This window comes from Oxyura jamaicensis, chromosome 6 (assembly GCF_011077185.1).
Source record: "Oxyura jamaicensis isolate SHBP4307 breed ruddy duck chromosome 6, BPBGC_Ojam_1.0, whole genome shotgun sequence".
Lineage (NCBI taxonomy): Eukaryota > Metazoa > Chordata > Aves > Anseriformes > Anatidae > Oxyura > Oxyura jamaicensis.
In genome coordinates this window covers 19892058-19909742 of record NC_048898.1, presented here as the reverse complement: position 1 = coordinate 19909742, position 17685 = coordinate 19892058, and the positions used below count along the sequence as shown (strand labels likewise).

The 17685-nt window shown below is 36.3% G+C and overlaps 1 protein-coding gene across 10 annotated transcripts in view; it reads left to right on the top strand.

Annotated features, from left to right (window-relative positions):
* Positions 1-17685, top strand: part of PLCE1 (phospholipase C epsilon 1) — a 155021-nt gene that overhangs the window by 81440 nt on the left and 55896 nt on the right. For all 10 annotated transcript variants that reach the window (XM_035330719.1, XM_035330717.1, XM_035330718.1 and 7 more), the window contains one exon: positions 15846-16162. In XM_035330719.1, coding sequence (XP_035186610.1) covers positions 15846-16162 — 317 coding nt within the window. The remainder of the gene's footprint in view (positions 1-15845; positions 16163-17685) is intronic.

Here is a 17685-nt window from a genome sequence, read left to right as displayed (position 1 = left end):
TTGCTTATGGCCTAGCAGAAAGAGAGATAACTAATGAGGCTGTAAAAAGTCTTTCTTAGATAAATAGTATTTGAAGTTTTTATATTTGAGGTAGTATGAAATAAGTGATATTGAGGCAAGCTGTAGGTATTGAAATTTGTTACAAAGTCAAGGTTTGTTTAATGCTTTATGTAGTCTGTTGTTTTCCGTCTCGGCTTCCAGACGTGTGCCAGCCCTGTTCTCTGCAGTTTGCTGAATTTCACTAATCCTTCCATGGCTTAAACTTCTGAGCCATCGAACAGATTTCAGTTCCAAGGTTAAATCACACAGGCTCATCCACTCTAATGTATGTAATCTACCTACATCCAAAGGAAAGAAACAAAATCTTTTAAGCTCTGAAATCTCATCAGTTCTTGTGATTTTGTAGAGTGTTTTTCATTAAGCTATATCATATTTTTGCTGTCTCAGGACTATAGATTCTTCTCTGGACTTCACAGTTTGTTAAGCACACTGGCATTTCCATTGAGATGAAAGCATACTTTAGAACTAATAGTCAGCTTCTGAGGGCCTCAGTGAATTTCAGCAGACAACATAGTTGTTCTGTGACTGTTAGCCTAGTTAAATCATGAGTTGGAATAAACTGAATTGAGAGAGCTAGTAAGGACTGAATGGAAATTTCATAAGCCAAATAGGCTATTAACAAATGGTAAAAAATAATAATAACAACAAAAAAATGCAATTTGTCCAACTGCTAGATCTTATTAAGAAATTTATTCTCAAAAAGAAGAAATAAATAGAGAGATTAAGACATGCTGTAGTTTTCCAGGAAATCTGTAACATTCCCTCAGAACTGGGCCCATGCCATGTACTGTAAGTCAATCAAGGATTCAGCTTAAGACATGTTGTTGCTGATTCTCCAAATACGTCTGCAGATCAAGTTTTATGTACTGATATGTAAATCTATAAACAATTAAACTAAAAAAAATTACTTAGATTACTGGATCTGAATGTTAAGTAATTACAGAAACTGTATCCAAAATACTTAATTGGTGGTTCATGGTCTGCTCTGCATTATGAGTGTATTATATGAGTGAATACATCTACTCACATGTATTCAAAGCAGCTGAGAATCTTTTGCATATGTTGTTCATTGCTATAATCTGCATGAAGCTGAGTATTTTGTTAAGTGGAAATTTATAAATTGGTACACAGTTGTGGTACATTTATTCTGTCACTAAGCTCTTTGCTCTCTTGTACCTTTATGGATAATTTTAAAATGTTCTAGTTTGTTCATACAGCTGGACTTTTCACTTAGTGAGATTTATCTGTTATTATGGGTGTAGAGAAAGTTTTGAAAATTTCTAGCAAGTTTAATTTTAGGTCACACCATTGTATTCTACGGAGTTTAAAAGAAGCCGTAGCATTTGCTGACGTATTTACAGGTCAACTGCTTTTGACATTTTACTAGCTCATCAAGAAAGATGTACAGAAAGATTTAAAGAGTGTAGGATATGGCATTATGTATGGCACGTGGATGTTCAAACCAAATGCAATTCTGAAGTAAAATAACTAGAATTTTATAGGATCTAATTTTTGATTAGGCAAAAAGTTTTTGTATTTATTGTGTTTGGAATACTAATTACTTTTCCCCCCAAAAAAGTATTTTAAATGTATACTGAGAGATTTAGGTTCATACAGAATGCAAGTAATAATTTCACAAATAGAGAAATAATTTTGACTTGTTATATATTCACAAATAATAATGCATTTTCTTAATGTTTACTGTCTTTCCATTTCTACACTTATTGGCTGTACTGTCAAGAAAAGTATCTTAAAAATAATCTGTCATATTTGGACTTGTTGAACATGAGAATCTGTTGCTAAAACACATAAGCAAATAACTAGAATTAGAGGAGTTTCTGCAATATAGGTTTCCATGAGGAAAACATTCGCAAGGTGCTATCTTGGCCCTGTCAGTTGGTGGTAAAATTGCTAATGACATCAGTGGAGTCAGGATTTCATGCAGTATATTTTTATATTTGAGTTAATACAATTTTAGGAATGATTCCCTCCCTCTATGTCATCTCAGGATTGATTTCATTACATGAAGCTGTCCTTGACAAAAATTCATCTAGGCTAAATTAAATTACCTTAAATCATTATTTGATTTCTATGACTCCTCTTTGTCATTTTTTTCATGACTAATATCTGTCAAATTTGTATTATGGTTATTTTACAGTAACATTTTTATAGTGTATACTTACTGAGCTCATGTCAGACTAGCTGCATTTGATCCAGCAAGTAATTGGCTCAGAGAATTACTTGTTAACCCAGCTAGGCTGCTTCTTATATATAATTTTACAATTTACATTGAATTCTGGTTTGTCTTTGATAAAATTCATGAGTACCTGGGTGGCTCACCTGTCTGTGTCTGGACTGTATTGCAGTCATGGTTCCTACTGGAGTGGCGAGGTCCTTCGGTCACCGGTATAACCACTGAAATGAAGTGACCTTGAATTTCATGTGTTCTGTATTTCAGTGGAAGGACTCTGATCATACTGATCTGACCAGAACACAGGTTTTGCTGATTTTATCTTTTCTTTTAATATGCCTCGCAGGATCCCTTAACTGGGCTCCTGGCACAGCCCTGGTGATTCCAGAGAGCTTGCTAAGAAAAGCTTGCTAGTAGCAATACTTTCTTAAAAGGAATACTAGCATGATATAACATCACAAATATGACATACTGTGGTGGGAAGTTGTAAAATCATGTTATTCTTTTATAAAAATAGTATATTAATTTCCCTTAGCTTCCCGTCATCTTCCTCATATGGGAAAATGAGCTTGCCAAGGATGCCTGCTGTTACAACTTGTTTGAAAGTTTTCTGGTAATTGGTTTTATTAAAATTTTTGCATTAAAAGATACCTTCAAAAATTCCCTTTTAAAATTTGGAAGCTACATTCTAAAATGGAGAAATTACTTAATAGCTTCTATCATTTGTGTAAACATATTATGCAATCTTGTTCTTAGTATTAGTTACGGGAGTTACATTCTTTACCAAGTAGTAACTTTCTGCACTGGAAACATGCATTCAAACTGCAGTTTAGGAAGAAATGTGAGGCAGGGATAACTAAGAGAGTTGCTGCTTTTCTAGTCAGAGAGATTGGTTTTGCTTCTCCCAAGTTAGATGGGGAAGTGATCTGCACAAGCAAAAGAGCTGAATTACTTCCCTTCTGAAGCAACAGTATGGCAAAAAATAGGTTTTATTAATGTGTAGTTATACACTTTCCTTTTCTCTGTCTGGATTCCTGGGTTACAGTTTAACCCTACATGGGAAAACAGAAACAAAACAACACAAAAAACTAATTTGACATTCTTTGTAAATGTTCAGTAATCTAATTTTGATAGATACTACATATTTGCCAGTGAGCTTGGAGAAAAGACTGTGTCTGAGGGAAGAAAGAAAGAACATGCACTGATTCACCCACAGTAAACAAACGTGTGTTAGGAAAACCACCTGTTCTTTTTCTGTACTGATCCCTTTGCATGTGTTGGAGTTTTCTATGTGGGATACTCTCTGTGTCTCTTTGGCCACCTGCGTTGGCAGAGACTCGTCAAGCTCCCAGAGCTTTCAGCTAGTGTACGTTTCAAACTGCTTGGATCTTTGATAGTACAGAATGTACATGGAAGAAATGTGTTACATGACCATTGTATTTTTAAACATTTCTTTTAAGACACTTGCAAAGTAACAAACTTTTTGACCCAAGAGCACTTGTAGAACTTAGCCCATGATACCATATTTCTCAGGAAAATGGTAAAACCTGTTTCTAATTCCTTGTCTTCATTTTATATCCTTTTTTATTGTTTTTATTATGCCTCTAATTCCCAGCCAATAAATGTTGAAGACATTTATCAGCTGTTAAAATCATTTTTAAACCAAAGTACCTTTTATACTGCCTCCAAGTATATTCCTTTAAAACACGCGTGCTTAACTTAATGAGACTCCACCGGTATATTCCAAAATTGCTTTTACAGTAGTTTACAGATGTGCCTCTATTAATACTAGCTTTGAAGATAATCCACACTTAACTCCAAGAAAAAAAATGCAAATGGAATATAGCTTGCCTTAATTTCTTTTAATCCAAATATAAAATACTGTATTTGTATTTATCTATGAATTTATGGAAGGATTACAGAAAGGACATGGGTTCTTGGACATGGACGATCACCTCCCCAGCAGGGCCAGGGAGGTGATTGTCCCCCTGTACTCGGCTCTGGTGAGGCCGCACCTCGAGTACGGTGTTCAGTTTTGGGCCCCTCGCTACAAGAAGGACATGGAGGTGCTGGAGCGAGTCCAGAGAAGGGCTACGAAGCTGGTGAGGGGCCTGGAGAACAAGTCTTACGAGGAGCGGCTGAGGGAGCTGGGCTTGTTCAGCCTGGAGAAAAGGAGGCTCAGGGGTGACCTTATCGCTCTCTACAGGTACCTGAAGGGAGGCTGTAGCGAGGTGGGGGTTGGTCTGTTCTCCCGTGTGCCTGGTGACAGGACGAGGGGGAATGGGCTTAAGTTGTGCCAGGGGAGTTTTAGGCTGGATGTTAGGAAGAACTTCTTTACCGAAAGGGTTGTTAGACACTGGAACGGGCTGCCCAGGGAAGTGGTGGAGTCACCATCCCTGGAGGTCTTTAAAAGACGTTTAGATGTAGAGCTTAGGGATATGGTTTAGTGGGGACTGTTAGTGTTAGGTCAGAGGTTGGACTTGATGATCTTGAGGTCTCTTCCAACCTATAAAATTCTGTGATTCTTATTTTTCTTCTGTGTTTTTGCACACTCTAAATAGGTAAAATATTATTTTGACTGTAGCACAGCTCTCGTGTGTGGAGGTAGAGGTAGCTGGCCATCCTTCCAGTGCACAACAGAATGTGTACGAGGAGCCATCTACCTACTGCACAGCATTCCCAGGGAATATCGTGGCTGCAGCCATGTTATTGGCCGGGTCACTAACAACTGAAGTTTCTATGGGTTTTCCTGTCCGCTAATTGTGTATTAATTTTTGCATCTAAACCAACGCCCTCTCTTTTTGACCAATTCTAGTGAATACTCTTAAAATTTCAAAGTACCTGTATGCTATTTCTTCAATAGTGAAGTTCAGGTGCTACATGAATGTTGTTTAAGAGTAGTATCTGCTCTTCACACTGTTGTGAAACCCACCAATTTATTTCCAGTTCATCACTTTTTGGTATCTTGTTTAAAAGTACGGATCCTTGGTTCATTCATTTAGTCATGCATGAGAGTCCTTTTAAATTTTCCTTTATATAGTGAATTTTGAAACAAGGAGTGGAATTACTGCATTGTAATAAATATATCTGTATAACAAAATATAGAATACACTATTATTATCTACTCTTTCTTTTAGGAATCTTTCTAAATCTTGGTACTTTTTATAACAGCAATTTGAAAGACCATACTGGTTTTAGTAGTTTTTTTCCTGCTGCCCACTGCTGACTTTTAATATGAAATCATTATCACAATAGTTGAGTAATATTCTAATGCATTTTTTTTACTTATACCTTAGTATATTATGCTACCTTAACTATTAGGCATATTTAATGTCATGGGCCATTTATTTTGAATGAACAGAATACTTTGAACACATTGTCAACAATATTTTCTGTTAGGGGTTCTATTCTTTGTCCCTTCTATGTGAAATAATTACATAGAGGACAGAACTTGACCTAGTGTTATTATCAGATTCAGTTTAAGTAACTTCTGAGAGCAGGCCAGAATGATGAAACCTCTGAATTGATCAAACATTTTTCAAGTGCCTTTACATTCCTTTAAAATTCTTTCACTGCTAAGCTTCAGGGTTTAAATCTGGAATGTTTAATCTAGCGTTGTTTTTACTGGATGTGACTTGGATTTGTTTTATTCCAATAATCAGAAATAATAGCAAGCAAAATATCTCATACAGAATATTTGCCTCTTTTGGTTTGTGTGGAAACTCTGGTAGCATCTTTCACGCACCAGATTATCTTTTATATGATGATTCAAGAGGAAAGATTAATTAATCATTAAGACTACATGTATTGGATCTTATTTAATTCTCATGTTATTCCTTGACACAATTATCATTAAAATCAATTTCTCTGTTTGACATCTAAGTCTTCATCTTGTAAATGCACTTGTAAATACACTGATGTAAAAACATCACTGCAGTTTTGCTGTTTGCTTTGCTCGGTATGACACTGAAGCTGTAGTGAGCCTTTATCAGTTTTACCTTAAAGGACTGTATTTAGGGTTGGTTTTAATAATGATTTTAATGATTGGCAGTGAAACAATTATCATTGTAATAGTTCCTTGAACTTAGGATTTCTTATTCTCTGCAGTATTTGGGTAGCTGGACAAGGTGGGAAAAGATGCCTGTCTTTCCCCCATATCTTTAAAGTGTCTGTTGTCATGCATAGCTTGGCGTTCAGGGTGAGACCAAAGTAAGGAGGAGGATGTTTGTTGTGAAATGTATTTCTGAGGACCTGAGGCAGGAACGCAAACTGGGGTCGTGTTTGTGACAGTTGATAAAATTTGTGCAGCTGAGGAGCAAACTGCAGCAGCTCATTAACTAAATACAGAGATAGGCAGTGTGGAAGGCCAGTACCCTCAGGCTAGAGAGGAATGTTTCAAGGCTGCAGCTTTAAAATGTTGAAAATGTTTCGAATGTGAAATGTTCTGGTTTTACAGTCATTTAGGTTGTGAGTGCCATGGCTTACTGCAACTACACTTGATATGGTCTATAATACTTTAAAAAGGAAAATATGAAAATTTGAGATGATGAGCCTCAGCTCTAATGGGTATCTGAGTTTATATACATGCTCTGTTTACGTCCTTGTTTTCCACAGGTATACATGTACTGTGAAATTATATTTTTATTTAACTTTTCCCCTGTTCTTACTGATTCATAACAGATTTGTTTGATTCTTAAAACTGAAAAAATATTTCTGGAAAAAAAAATAAAATAAATTTAATTTTCATCCTTCTTGAACAAAATATACACATATTGAAACCTGATCTGAAGTTCTGGTGCTGCCTTTAACCACTGGGTATTTCTCCATTGCAGAGTTAACTCAGAGCTGTGTGTGTTTTATTTTAATTTTGTTCTGTCAGTGCACAGAAACTCTTCTTTGATTTTGGAAGTATTTTGTATCAATTTTTGTGGACAAATGTTAAAACATGGGATCTGCTTTAACTCAGACACAAACTTGTTCATTTTGCAATGAGAGTTGTACAGTTCTTTTTCTAGAACACTTTTCTTCCAAAGTCAACTCATAAATCATCCTTTCTGACTGTTTCTTTCGTAGGTGCTGGAACTTATCTAGTAATTTATATATACGTTTATTTAGCATTTGAACTTAACATTCCATGTGGTGCAATGTATTTATATCTAGTATTTTTAAAGCTCTTGAAAACATGAATACAGATCCTGCATGCAGAACTCTCCTGCTAGTGTGTTGCTAGATTGCCAGAAGCCCAAGTCAAGATTCTGATGGGCTACTAATGTGCCAGCTTTTACCAGAAAAATTTGTGAAAAATATGTGAAAGCAGAATATCACTGAAAAGATCTCCAGGGGATTGGTAAAGAGGATTCATTAGATGAGATTTCACTGCAGGAAAATAATGAAAAACCTGAAATAGTTCAACAAGAAGTCTGGCAGTGTACCTATGATTTCTTTCCACTCAGAGCAGCCATAATCTGAGCATGGAGCATCCTAATTTGCTGGAGAGATTCTTCAAAGTAATAGCTATTACTACATGATTTGAGGCAGCAAAATTGAACAGTGGGACAAATATTTGTTGTTGTGCAAATCTGACATTGCAGTCTTATCTCAGCTTACCAGAAGATTAGATTTCTGTATCTACCTGTAGAAAGAGTTCAACTGAATGGGCACCATTGCTTCAACCCACCCACCATTTCTGATTCACAATGAGATTTTAAAATTCAAAGACAGGTTAGCACTGGAAGTAGAGATGGTCCTCCGAAGTAGCCTGGATAGAAAGTGACAATAAAGCCATTGCCACAGGCAAAGTAGGTATATATGTTCATCTTTACTGTTGTTATGGTAGATGAAATATCAGTATAATTAGAAAGAATTCAGATATTATGCCCAATAAAATTATTTTGTTAGGAATAGTCAGTGCAAAGAAATGCCTTTAGCTTTAATATCTTGTGAAAGCTAACAAACAAACAAACAAAAAAAAAAATAAAAAAGCCTCCACAAGTTCCTCTTCCATCCCACAACTGTCTGTCCACAATTGTTGATCCCAACTAGATTTCCGATTTGTGTGTGTGCATAACATCCTTCAACATACAAATCATATTTCATTTTTATTGTTTCAAGTGAAATTTGCAGGGTTTTTATTTATTGACATTAATGTTCAGCTAAATATGAACTTTGTATACACTGCTTATTCTTGTAACCCATGACACTGAGATTGATAAAGAGTTATGTTGTTGCCAGCACACAAATAATTCCCCAGACAGCATGGCTTATGAATTTCAATTAATGTATTGAAGAAAAATACCTCTTTGAAACAGGAACATTTGACTTCCTGCTCTTTTCTGTTAATACTGTGATGGAGCAACGAGAAGGTTAGGAACCAGCTGAACCTGTTGGCAAGGCCCTGCCCCTTATTTGCCCATCTTGTTGAGTGTCTTGTTCATCTTGTCTTTGAGAATATTTCATAGAGTAAGAACTCAGACTTCAATCAGTTGTTTGTGAAGCTTCCTGTCCCTTCCCATTGCCTGATATGCTGTCAAGATGTTATCTCCTTTTATAAACAGATGTAATTCCACCAGTGGCTTGAAAAAAATTACGTTTAGTAAACGTTGGACATGTCCAATGCTGGGTTCATTAGCCTGAAAAGAAGTTACAATTCTACTCTTAATCTGATGAGGGAACTGAATTCTCTTATCCTTCCTCTGGTCCTTAAAACACCTCTAAAAATGTTGATTTAATGTTATCTCAAAGTAGAGAAATATGAAATCTTTGCCACTTTAGGGATGCCATCTAGCAAGGTGGCTAGAAGTTGTTTTTAAGTAGAAATGAAATAAAAGTGTATTGACCTGTCGACTGTCATGGCACGGAATTTAAAAAGGGGGTTTTACTTATCTATCTATTTATTTATTTATTTATGTGGGCAAAAAGCAGTATAATGTGCTCTGTTCGTTGTAGGATGTTACATCGTAGCTGGACTGAGCAAGTCACTCAAGTGTATCGATAGTATGCTTGAGCGTGACCTGCTCTGTGCAGTGGATGGCAATCTTGGTTTTGTGTGGTTTGAGTACCTGGACTGCCAAAGAGGAAATGAGTATCAGGAGATTAAGGAAGGAAGGAAGGAAGGAAGGAGCGAAGGAAGGATGAATTAAGAATACAGTGGTATATCTGAGATGAGAATAAGGGAGGGAGCAAGACTCAAAAATACCTTTATGAATTAATCGAGACTTCATGACTGTAGTTGCCTCTGAAACGATGAAATCTTGAGCCTGCTGTTGCAGTGTGAGGTGCAGTGTGCCATGTTGTGTCAAAAAGCTTTTTGGATAGAATTTTCAACTAGCTGAGCGCACACTCAGTGCCTATCTACCAAAATTGTAATCAAACCTTCTTCTGGCAGGTGTTTTGAAATCAGGATATAGTTTCAAGAGCTACAGCAAGAGGTAAAGGTCCCCTAAAATAGCAGGGCTTGGGTGACCCATTACCAAACTTGTAGAGAGGGAGCAGTAAGGCTGCTTTCTGACTGAACATTTAGATGGTGGGTCTCCTCAGACTTGTGACAATACACACTGTGCTGATTCATCTCTCCTTAATGTCTGTGAACAAGCCTTTGTGTTCAGCCAAACCTTGCATAAGACCAAGTGCCTTTGGTAGCTGAGGTATCTATTTGCTTCAGTGGTAGCCCTGGCGTCATTTTTTAAGGCACTGCCTTCAGAGCCTGATACTTCAGGCACAGTAGAAATGTTTGCTGTCTGGGTTAAACCACAATATCACACTGATTGTTATGCAGATATTTTGGAGGCATTGCTAGTCATCCACATGTGCCTGCTGGAAGATGCAGTCCCAGCATTTCACTAGTTGCCTTGAACTGGGAAGGAATTAGGAAATCAGAACAAAACAGGACTTCTGCTCTGGGAACTGCTACTGCTTTTGCAGAGTCAAAATTACTGTTAAAATGTCTCTACTTATATCCTTTTTTTTTTTTTTTCTTTTTGTTTTCCTCCAGTGCAAATACAGCCAGAAGCAAAACCAACTCATCCATTTCTTATGGATATTCCTGGGATTGTTTCGATCAGCTGTAACCAATACCAGCCATGTGGAGCTGGAAATGGTTGGTTAAATGTGTTGACAGTATATGGAAATTCATAGACAAACAGCCAAATTCTTCTTTGGTACAATGCAAAATATTTCTGTCAATGACTCAGGCTAGTGGAGTGGTAAAATCTCTTGGATACACTGCCAAATACCTGAGCAGCAGTGTAGATGTAATTACACAAGGCGCCTTGTTGCTGTCCGTTTTGGATATTGGAGGCAGGCATGGCAGGCTCAGGTGAAGTGAGCTCGTGGTGATGCTTCACTTTAAATTCCTGCTATATATTGAGTTGCTATGCATATATATATATATGTATATAGGTTAAAGCCAAGATCTTCTGAATCCAACCACAGACACAGTTTAAATGGATTTTCAAGTTCATGCTTGTCAGTAGGAACTTTTGAAAAGTGTAAGGATTGCTATGTCCCTGTTAATTTAAAGTTAATATATTAATAAAGCCTTCATATTGGTTTTCTTTAATCAACTTTAAAATTTGAATTAATGTTTTTCTGTGCATAGGTTTTGCCCTGTGAGAATATTTATGCATACCTTTTGTGGAAAAAAACAATGATTCTTTCCCAGGCCTATACATGTCTCATCTGTGCTAATAAGCCATTTGTTTAGTCAACTTAAATGTGTTTTCAGTCAGAATTGATACAGGCAGATTATATCTCTACCAATACTCCTCAGTTTTTTTCTGTGGTTTTGTTTGACTGATGGTGTAACTGCAAAAGATTTAGGAAGAGAGCACGGTTCAGTCTGGTTTTCAAAAATTTCTAGGAAAATTGTTTTCTATCCATCTTTTTTATTTTTCCCCTTTTTCGGTGGAAACTAATGTTCTTTTCACCTAGCCTGTTGTGGCCTCACCTCTGCTGCACTGGAAGTCACCTTTTCCAATTATCTTGTTATTATCATGATCAAATTAAACTCAGAGTAGGTATTCTCAAACTAGCTATGAAGTTTGTTCTTTCTGTTCCAAACCTGAAATGATCTTGTGCATCTGGAATATGCCTGTGATATTACTTGTCCTAATAAAAGATTATTTTCTCTGCCGACCCTAGCTAGATTCATTTTCTCTTCTTCAAATAGTCATCTGGGAAACTCGCTTTGCTCAGAGTATTATCTTCTGTTTACTGATGCTCAGGTCATACTGAACAACGATTTTATTTCACATGAGTGTCCTGTAGTTACAGAGCTCCCCTGCTAATGATGTAAATTGCATGCTGATATGCAGTTTTAAGAGGTAACTCATATTGCTAGATTTAGGGATATGGAGAGAGAGCATGTAGGTTTTTGATTACATGACTCATATGTAAATTTGAAGAAGAAATGGGATCTATTGATTTCAGTTACTTCTACAGTGAAATTAAATTTGCACTCGATCCTGTTCTGTGGCAAGCTTCCCACTAAGTTTAATATCAGGCTCTTTGATATCAGAGTGGGTTGTTTGCATTTGATTTTGATAACGGGGAATGCATGTTCGTTAAAAGATAGAGATATGTTTTTAATTATACAGAAGAAGAACAGGAAATTAATAAAAGCTTGTTGGTTTGATTGTTATGGTACTGCGATGCATTGCAGCTGAGGGACACCAAAGTAACACTGTCCTGGTTACGCTGATCTGTATCTGAAGCTGTTGTTCAATTAAACTGTCATGTGCTACGTATCTAAGGGTATTCTGCTTTGGAAGAGTTTTTAATTGTATTTTTGCTCTTTTTGAACAGAATGTTTCAATAGTATCTACACTGACAGTTTTTGACCTTTGGTTCTTCAGTTTTTCTGTGGTCTGCTTTTATTTTTTCATCATAAACATACTGTGTGTTCTCATAAAGCACGGGAACAGTTTGGATGATGTCTGTAGCATTGTTTGTTAAAAAGGCTTCCATTGAGAGACACAGATTGCAAAATATTGGTACAATAGGAATATTTATATTTTTAATGATGTAGAAGTTTAGCATGTAGGTGTTAATGTGTAGCCCACGTTACCTTTTAACATGGCTTTTCCCTAGGTATACTCACTGTAGTGAGGCATAGCGCAATCCTACAAGTATCAGATCTAAGAGCTGTGGTGTTTGGATGAAAGCAATTCTGTACCACTGTCCTTACTTGGTCAGAACTCACATGGAAAGTGATGTGATTTTATCAAAGTACAAACTGCAGGGTTGACAACTGTAATTTTGAGGAGGATTAGCACTTTTGACATTGGTGTGATCACAGCGCTGTATTTATTTTCCTTCTGTATTTCTAAAAATTCCACTTACTTGCTCAAAGCCAGTACTGAATTTCTGCTCAGGGAAAACTTGTGGCAGCAGCCCAACATTTATAACATGTTGTGTATAAATAAATCATCTGGGTGCATGATGAAATAAAATTTAACAAACAAGCACCATTTAATTTTAACTTTACAAGTAATATGGTAAATAGATAATTTTGCTTTTATTGTTAGGTAATGTCACATATGTCACATAACTGTTGTGTTTAATAAAACACAACAGTTATTTTTCCACAAATGTGGAAAAATAATAGGAAAGATTGCAGATAATTAACACTAGCCTTCTAGCAGAACTTGTTTTACGTTTTTATAAATGCAAAGCTTCTTTGCATTTTTCGTCAAAATGAACTCCTAGTTTTTCATATTCAAAAAAATCCCAAATCAATCTCTGCTAATATATCAAACACAAACATAATAGAGTTCAATAAAAAGAAAATACCAGCAAAAATCAAGTCTTCAACACTATCTTGAAATTTTTGTGTACAGAAAGTTTTGTGTACACACAGTTTTTACATATTTGCATCTTGAAATTTGTTTATTCACCATAGCTTTTATAGATCCTGTACCTATACAGGAGGTATGGAAATTCTAGGTTTTACCATAATAAAAGTTGAGTTAGTCTGAAGCTAATCTGTTGATAGAGCTCCTTAGTAAAATCTTATAAAAAGATTCTTATAATAAAAAAGAACGATTCTTGAGACAGTGTTTTTTCAAGAGTTTGTGATGGGCCTATGCTGAATAATACCTCAAAAGCAGACGTTCTGTATTTTTCTCCCATTCTTAAATAATTTATTCTTTTTATAGAAAAGTGTAGGTACTTCCCCCCCCCCATCTATCAGCAATGATTAAGTCAACCCATGAGCCCTTTTTTAATGCTAGGTTATCTTGTTTTGATTAATGACAGCAGTGGTTGCTATTTAAAAGATTATGTGATTTAGTTGTTTATCAAAGGATAAACAAAGCTATCAATTCCAGCATTAGACAACTTGCAAATGAATACTCAGGGTCCTTCTCATTTTCTTTTGCTAGCTTTAGCATTAACTTGATGTGGCAGTGCGCAAAAAATAATACAACTTGCTGCTGCAGCAGCTAATTTTATTGAGGATTGCATCGTGCCTTAACTCTAACAAAATGTACTGTGAATTTGGCCTGAAAGCAGTTCTGTTCTGTGAGTTAATCCAAGAACCTCGTCTTTGAAGCACCATAATACTGTTTCCTGGAGAACAAAAAGTGACAACACAAAGCTTGAGGACTTGTGGATGGGACTGGACAGGGAGCTTCACAGCAGAAACTAGCAGACAGAGCAATGCAGATCAGTTGCTGGCATGAAAAATGATAAAAGTCATAGATGGGAGAAAGAGATAAAGAAGTAGTCCAGAAAAAAAAGGCTAGATTAGTACAGGCAAATAGAGGGATAGCAAGAAAAAGTAGGAGGAGACTTTTGTGCAGGGTGTAAGTTATGGATGGGAGGGTGGTGAAGCTGAGAGTGAGAATCCTGGATTTTCTGTGACAGTGCAGAAAAATGGAACGGGAGCAGATAAAATATCAGACTCAGTAGAGCTGTATATATAACAATCAAAACATGCTAGGATGGGAATTATGGATGAAAGAAATATTTATAGCTGTAGAAATGGTCAACAGAAATAAGTTATATTTCCGGTTGTTCATTTCTATCCACACTTCAGCCATGAGCTATGAGCCTTTATAACTGTGCCTGGCTTGTGATCCTTTCCTTGGGTATCAGCTGCACTCCTGCTGCTACAGTTTCTTCCATGGACTTTGTAGGAGTTTCACTGACAGATTTCTTGATACCTGCAGATACTGCAGAGCAATACTTTACTGTCCTTGAAGTTGCACCTGTTCCTCACTACCTAACCACAATATTGCGTGTTGAAAATGCTTATTTCCTTGCCAGTCTAGACACAGAAACTTGGCTCTTTCAGAAGCTTTTCAGTACTTGAAAGTTTCTCAACTTGTTTTGTTAGCCCGAAGGCTTTATTTAAGTCTGCTATAATTTATCTTTTGACTTTTAGTGGACTATTTTAAGAATAGGCAATTTTCTTTCTTTTTAACTTCCCACTGGTTCATAATAGAGTTTGTGTAAAATGAACGTAACAAGGGAAACATCATGTAGCGTATTTTGTTTGTTATATGAGAATGAATCGTAATCAGTCATTATGAACTTTATTTAGAGAACAGAAAGGAGATTTGCACCCTGTATAAAATGAAAGTTTATTGATATGTAAAAGATCAAGATAAAAACAATAGTTCTGGAGTGTATAATCCATTATGTGTGCAAAAAAACCCTTCTAAAGCTATTTTATGAAGCAACACAGAAAAATAAACTGCTTTTCCTGGGAAGGAAGATGAGTACAGAATACACTACTATGACTGTTTATATATTTAAGTAATTCTTGAAAAATTATTGTTCAGAGTACCCATTCTAAACTTATCTAGTCGGAAGACTCATACTCACTATTTTGGAATCATTGTGTTGATATTTCAGGCTTTCTACATGGTCTTACAAAGCGTGGCTTCTTCCTTCTTAGGAAAAGTTTTATTTTTCTAGGGACATTGCTGCTAGGATATTAAAAAACTTACATGAATCTTTTGTAATAATGGATAAAACATGCATACTCCAAAATATATGCATTTTTCCAGAGGAAAGAAAAATGTTTTGTAACTTCAGACATTTAGTTTTGCAATGCAGTGAGTTCAGATGAGTTGTGTCTTACAACAAGAGGGATATGAAGCGAAGCAGTAACAACATGGGTTGTGCTATATTATTATACATTATTTCTTGTGCCAAGAGAGTCCTGCTGCCTCAGTCAAGGCCTCAAATCCCTTTGTACTGCTGACTCTAATATGGAGTTGAAACAGAGGCATACCCTGCCAAGACAATCCTTTTATTTGGAGTTTTGCCAAGACTGAAGGTGATGGAATCAGGTGTTTGGATAAGTCAAGAAGCAAGCACATTTTGGCAGGTAGCTCGACAATCTCAGAAGTCCCAGTTACCAGCTGTCTAGCTAATACCAGGTATAGTTTTATAGATGTATATGGAAGGATCCCAACTAAAAGAATGTGTTAGGTTGTTTAAATATAAAGTAATTATAAATTACTGTATGGCTGAGTAAATTAATGAATGGTTTACAAGAACAAAAGGAACAAGATGTCTTACTTTTGCACAGCACAGTCCTAGTTAAAGGAAAAGAAACATAATAAAATTTTTATTTGTTTTGTTTTAGAACGCCAAGCGTGTACATCTATGGCCGGCTCCAGCCTCCTTCCCTCCAATGTGGCTGGTATCAGCAAAGAGTTGGTGGACCTGCAGCACCTCATTCAGTTCCCGGAGGAGGTTGCCAGCATTCTGACTGAGCAGGAACAGGAGCTTTACCGGAAAGTCTTACCCATTGACTACCTCTGCTTTTTAACCAGGGATTTGGGTAATGCTGAATGTCAAAGCAAGCTTCCATGTATTAAAGCTTCCATATCTGCTACTATCCTTTCTTCCCCAAATGGTGAACATAATGCTGTAGAAGATCTTGTGACAAGATTTAATGAGGTAAGACCAAACTTTTGAATTACTTTTCATAAAGGTTGTTACCTGTGGGTTAGTTATTTTTTTATATCCCTCAGAGAAGAGTTCATCTGTAAAGACAGTTTTTTAAAGTGTAAATGAAGATGATCGGGAAGTTTAGCCAAATAACTTCCACTGAATTTGATGGGAGTTATGTGACCAATTTGCTCGGTGAATTTGGAAAACTGCAATCTAAGTTTTTCTTTCATGTTGCAAAGTAAACAGGAAGAAAAAAAAATACAGCCTTGTATTTCTTTGTATTTATACTGACAGTGTTGGGTATACTTTCAGTCAGTTTATTATTTTGTTCAGGAGCTGGAGTTTTATTTATTTGTTTTGGGCTTTTGTAGACTAAGCATGATATTAGGAGTCAGCACAGAAGTATTATAAACTAGACGTTTCTGTGTTCTGTATAATATAACTACACTAACCTGCACTATTTATTTATTTATGTTATCACTATGTGTGTCTTGAATGTTATTATACAAGAATTGTTGTTTGGCATGACAGATTTCCGTGAGCCAAATCCTGAACTGTTTACTAAAATTTTAAATTATTCTTCATAAGGTGGTCTCCTGATGAGTTTAATAGAAAAATAAACAAACAAAATTAAACAAACTCATACCAATCAACAACAAAAAAGCCTGATGAATAAAACCTCAGGTTTCAGCTACAGAAAAATGGAACAGTTTCTTTTGTTTGTGTGTGTGTGTGAACCACATGCAATATTAGCAGTTTTAAAAATCATAGAAATGGAATGAAATAAAGAGAGTCTTGACTTCTGCTTTTTTAGTTTGTCATCCAGTGCATTCTTATGCTTTAATAAAAGATGAAAATTGTGCAAGCATCAAGAAGACAGCACAAAATTAAGTAGATAGAGCAGAGTATGTATTAACCCCCAGTGAACTTCCTGCTTCTTGGGCAAATAAGAATCGGAGACCGAATATATAACATGCTTCAAAGTGCTCCTGCTTCTTGTGTGTTACTGCGATACGGGAACTAAAATACTGTAAATATGTTGGCTTCTCTCACCTAATCCTATTACAGGAGCATAAATAAAAATTGCAACTGCAATATTCAGACTTTAGACAGAGCCTAGAAAAGTTAGCTCTAGTTACTGTATTACTGTGTCTGGTGCATAGCTGGAGAGGAAATGAAGCTTCTGATCCAGCTCAGGTCAGGTCCCTGTGGTATTTCTCTTATGGCAATCACTGTAGGGAGGGCAGTGGGAAAAAGGTGAAGTGCTCAAGCTCCTGTGCACTGTGGTGAGGCATGATGCCAGAGTAGTTGGTTGGAACACTTCTGTACAGATGAGACTGACCTTCATGTGTTCTGCCACTGAAACAGTCAACAAGATGGAAGGGCAAATAAATGGTGAAGAAGTCTTGTCAGAATTGACTGAGATTATTCCATGTCAAAGTGAAGTTTAACTTCAAAGTTGTTACTTGGTAATAAAATATTCGACATTATCTTTTAGTGTTAGAGGTTCGTGACTTTGCAATTTTGTA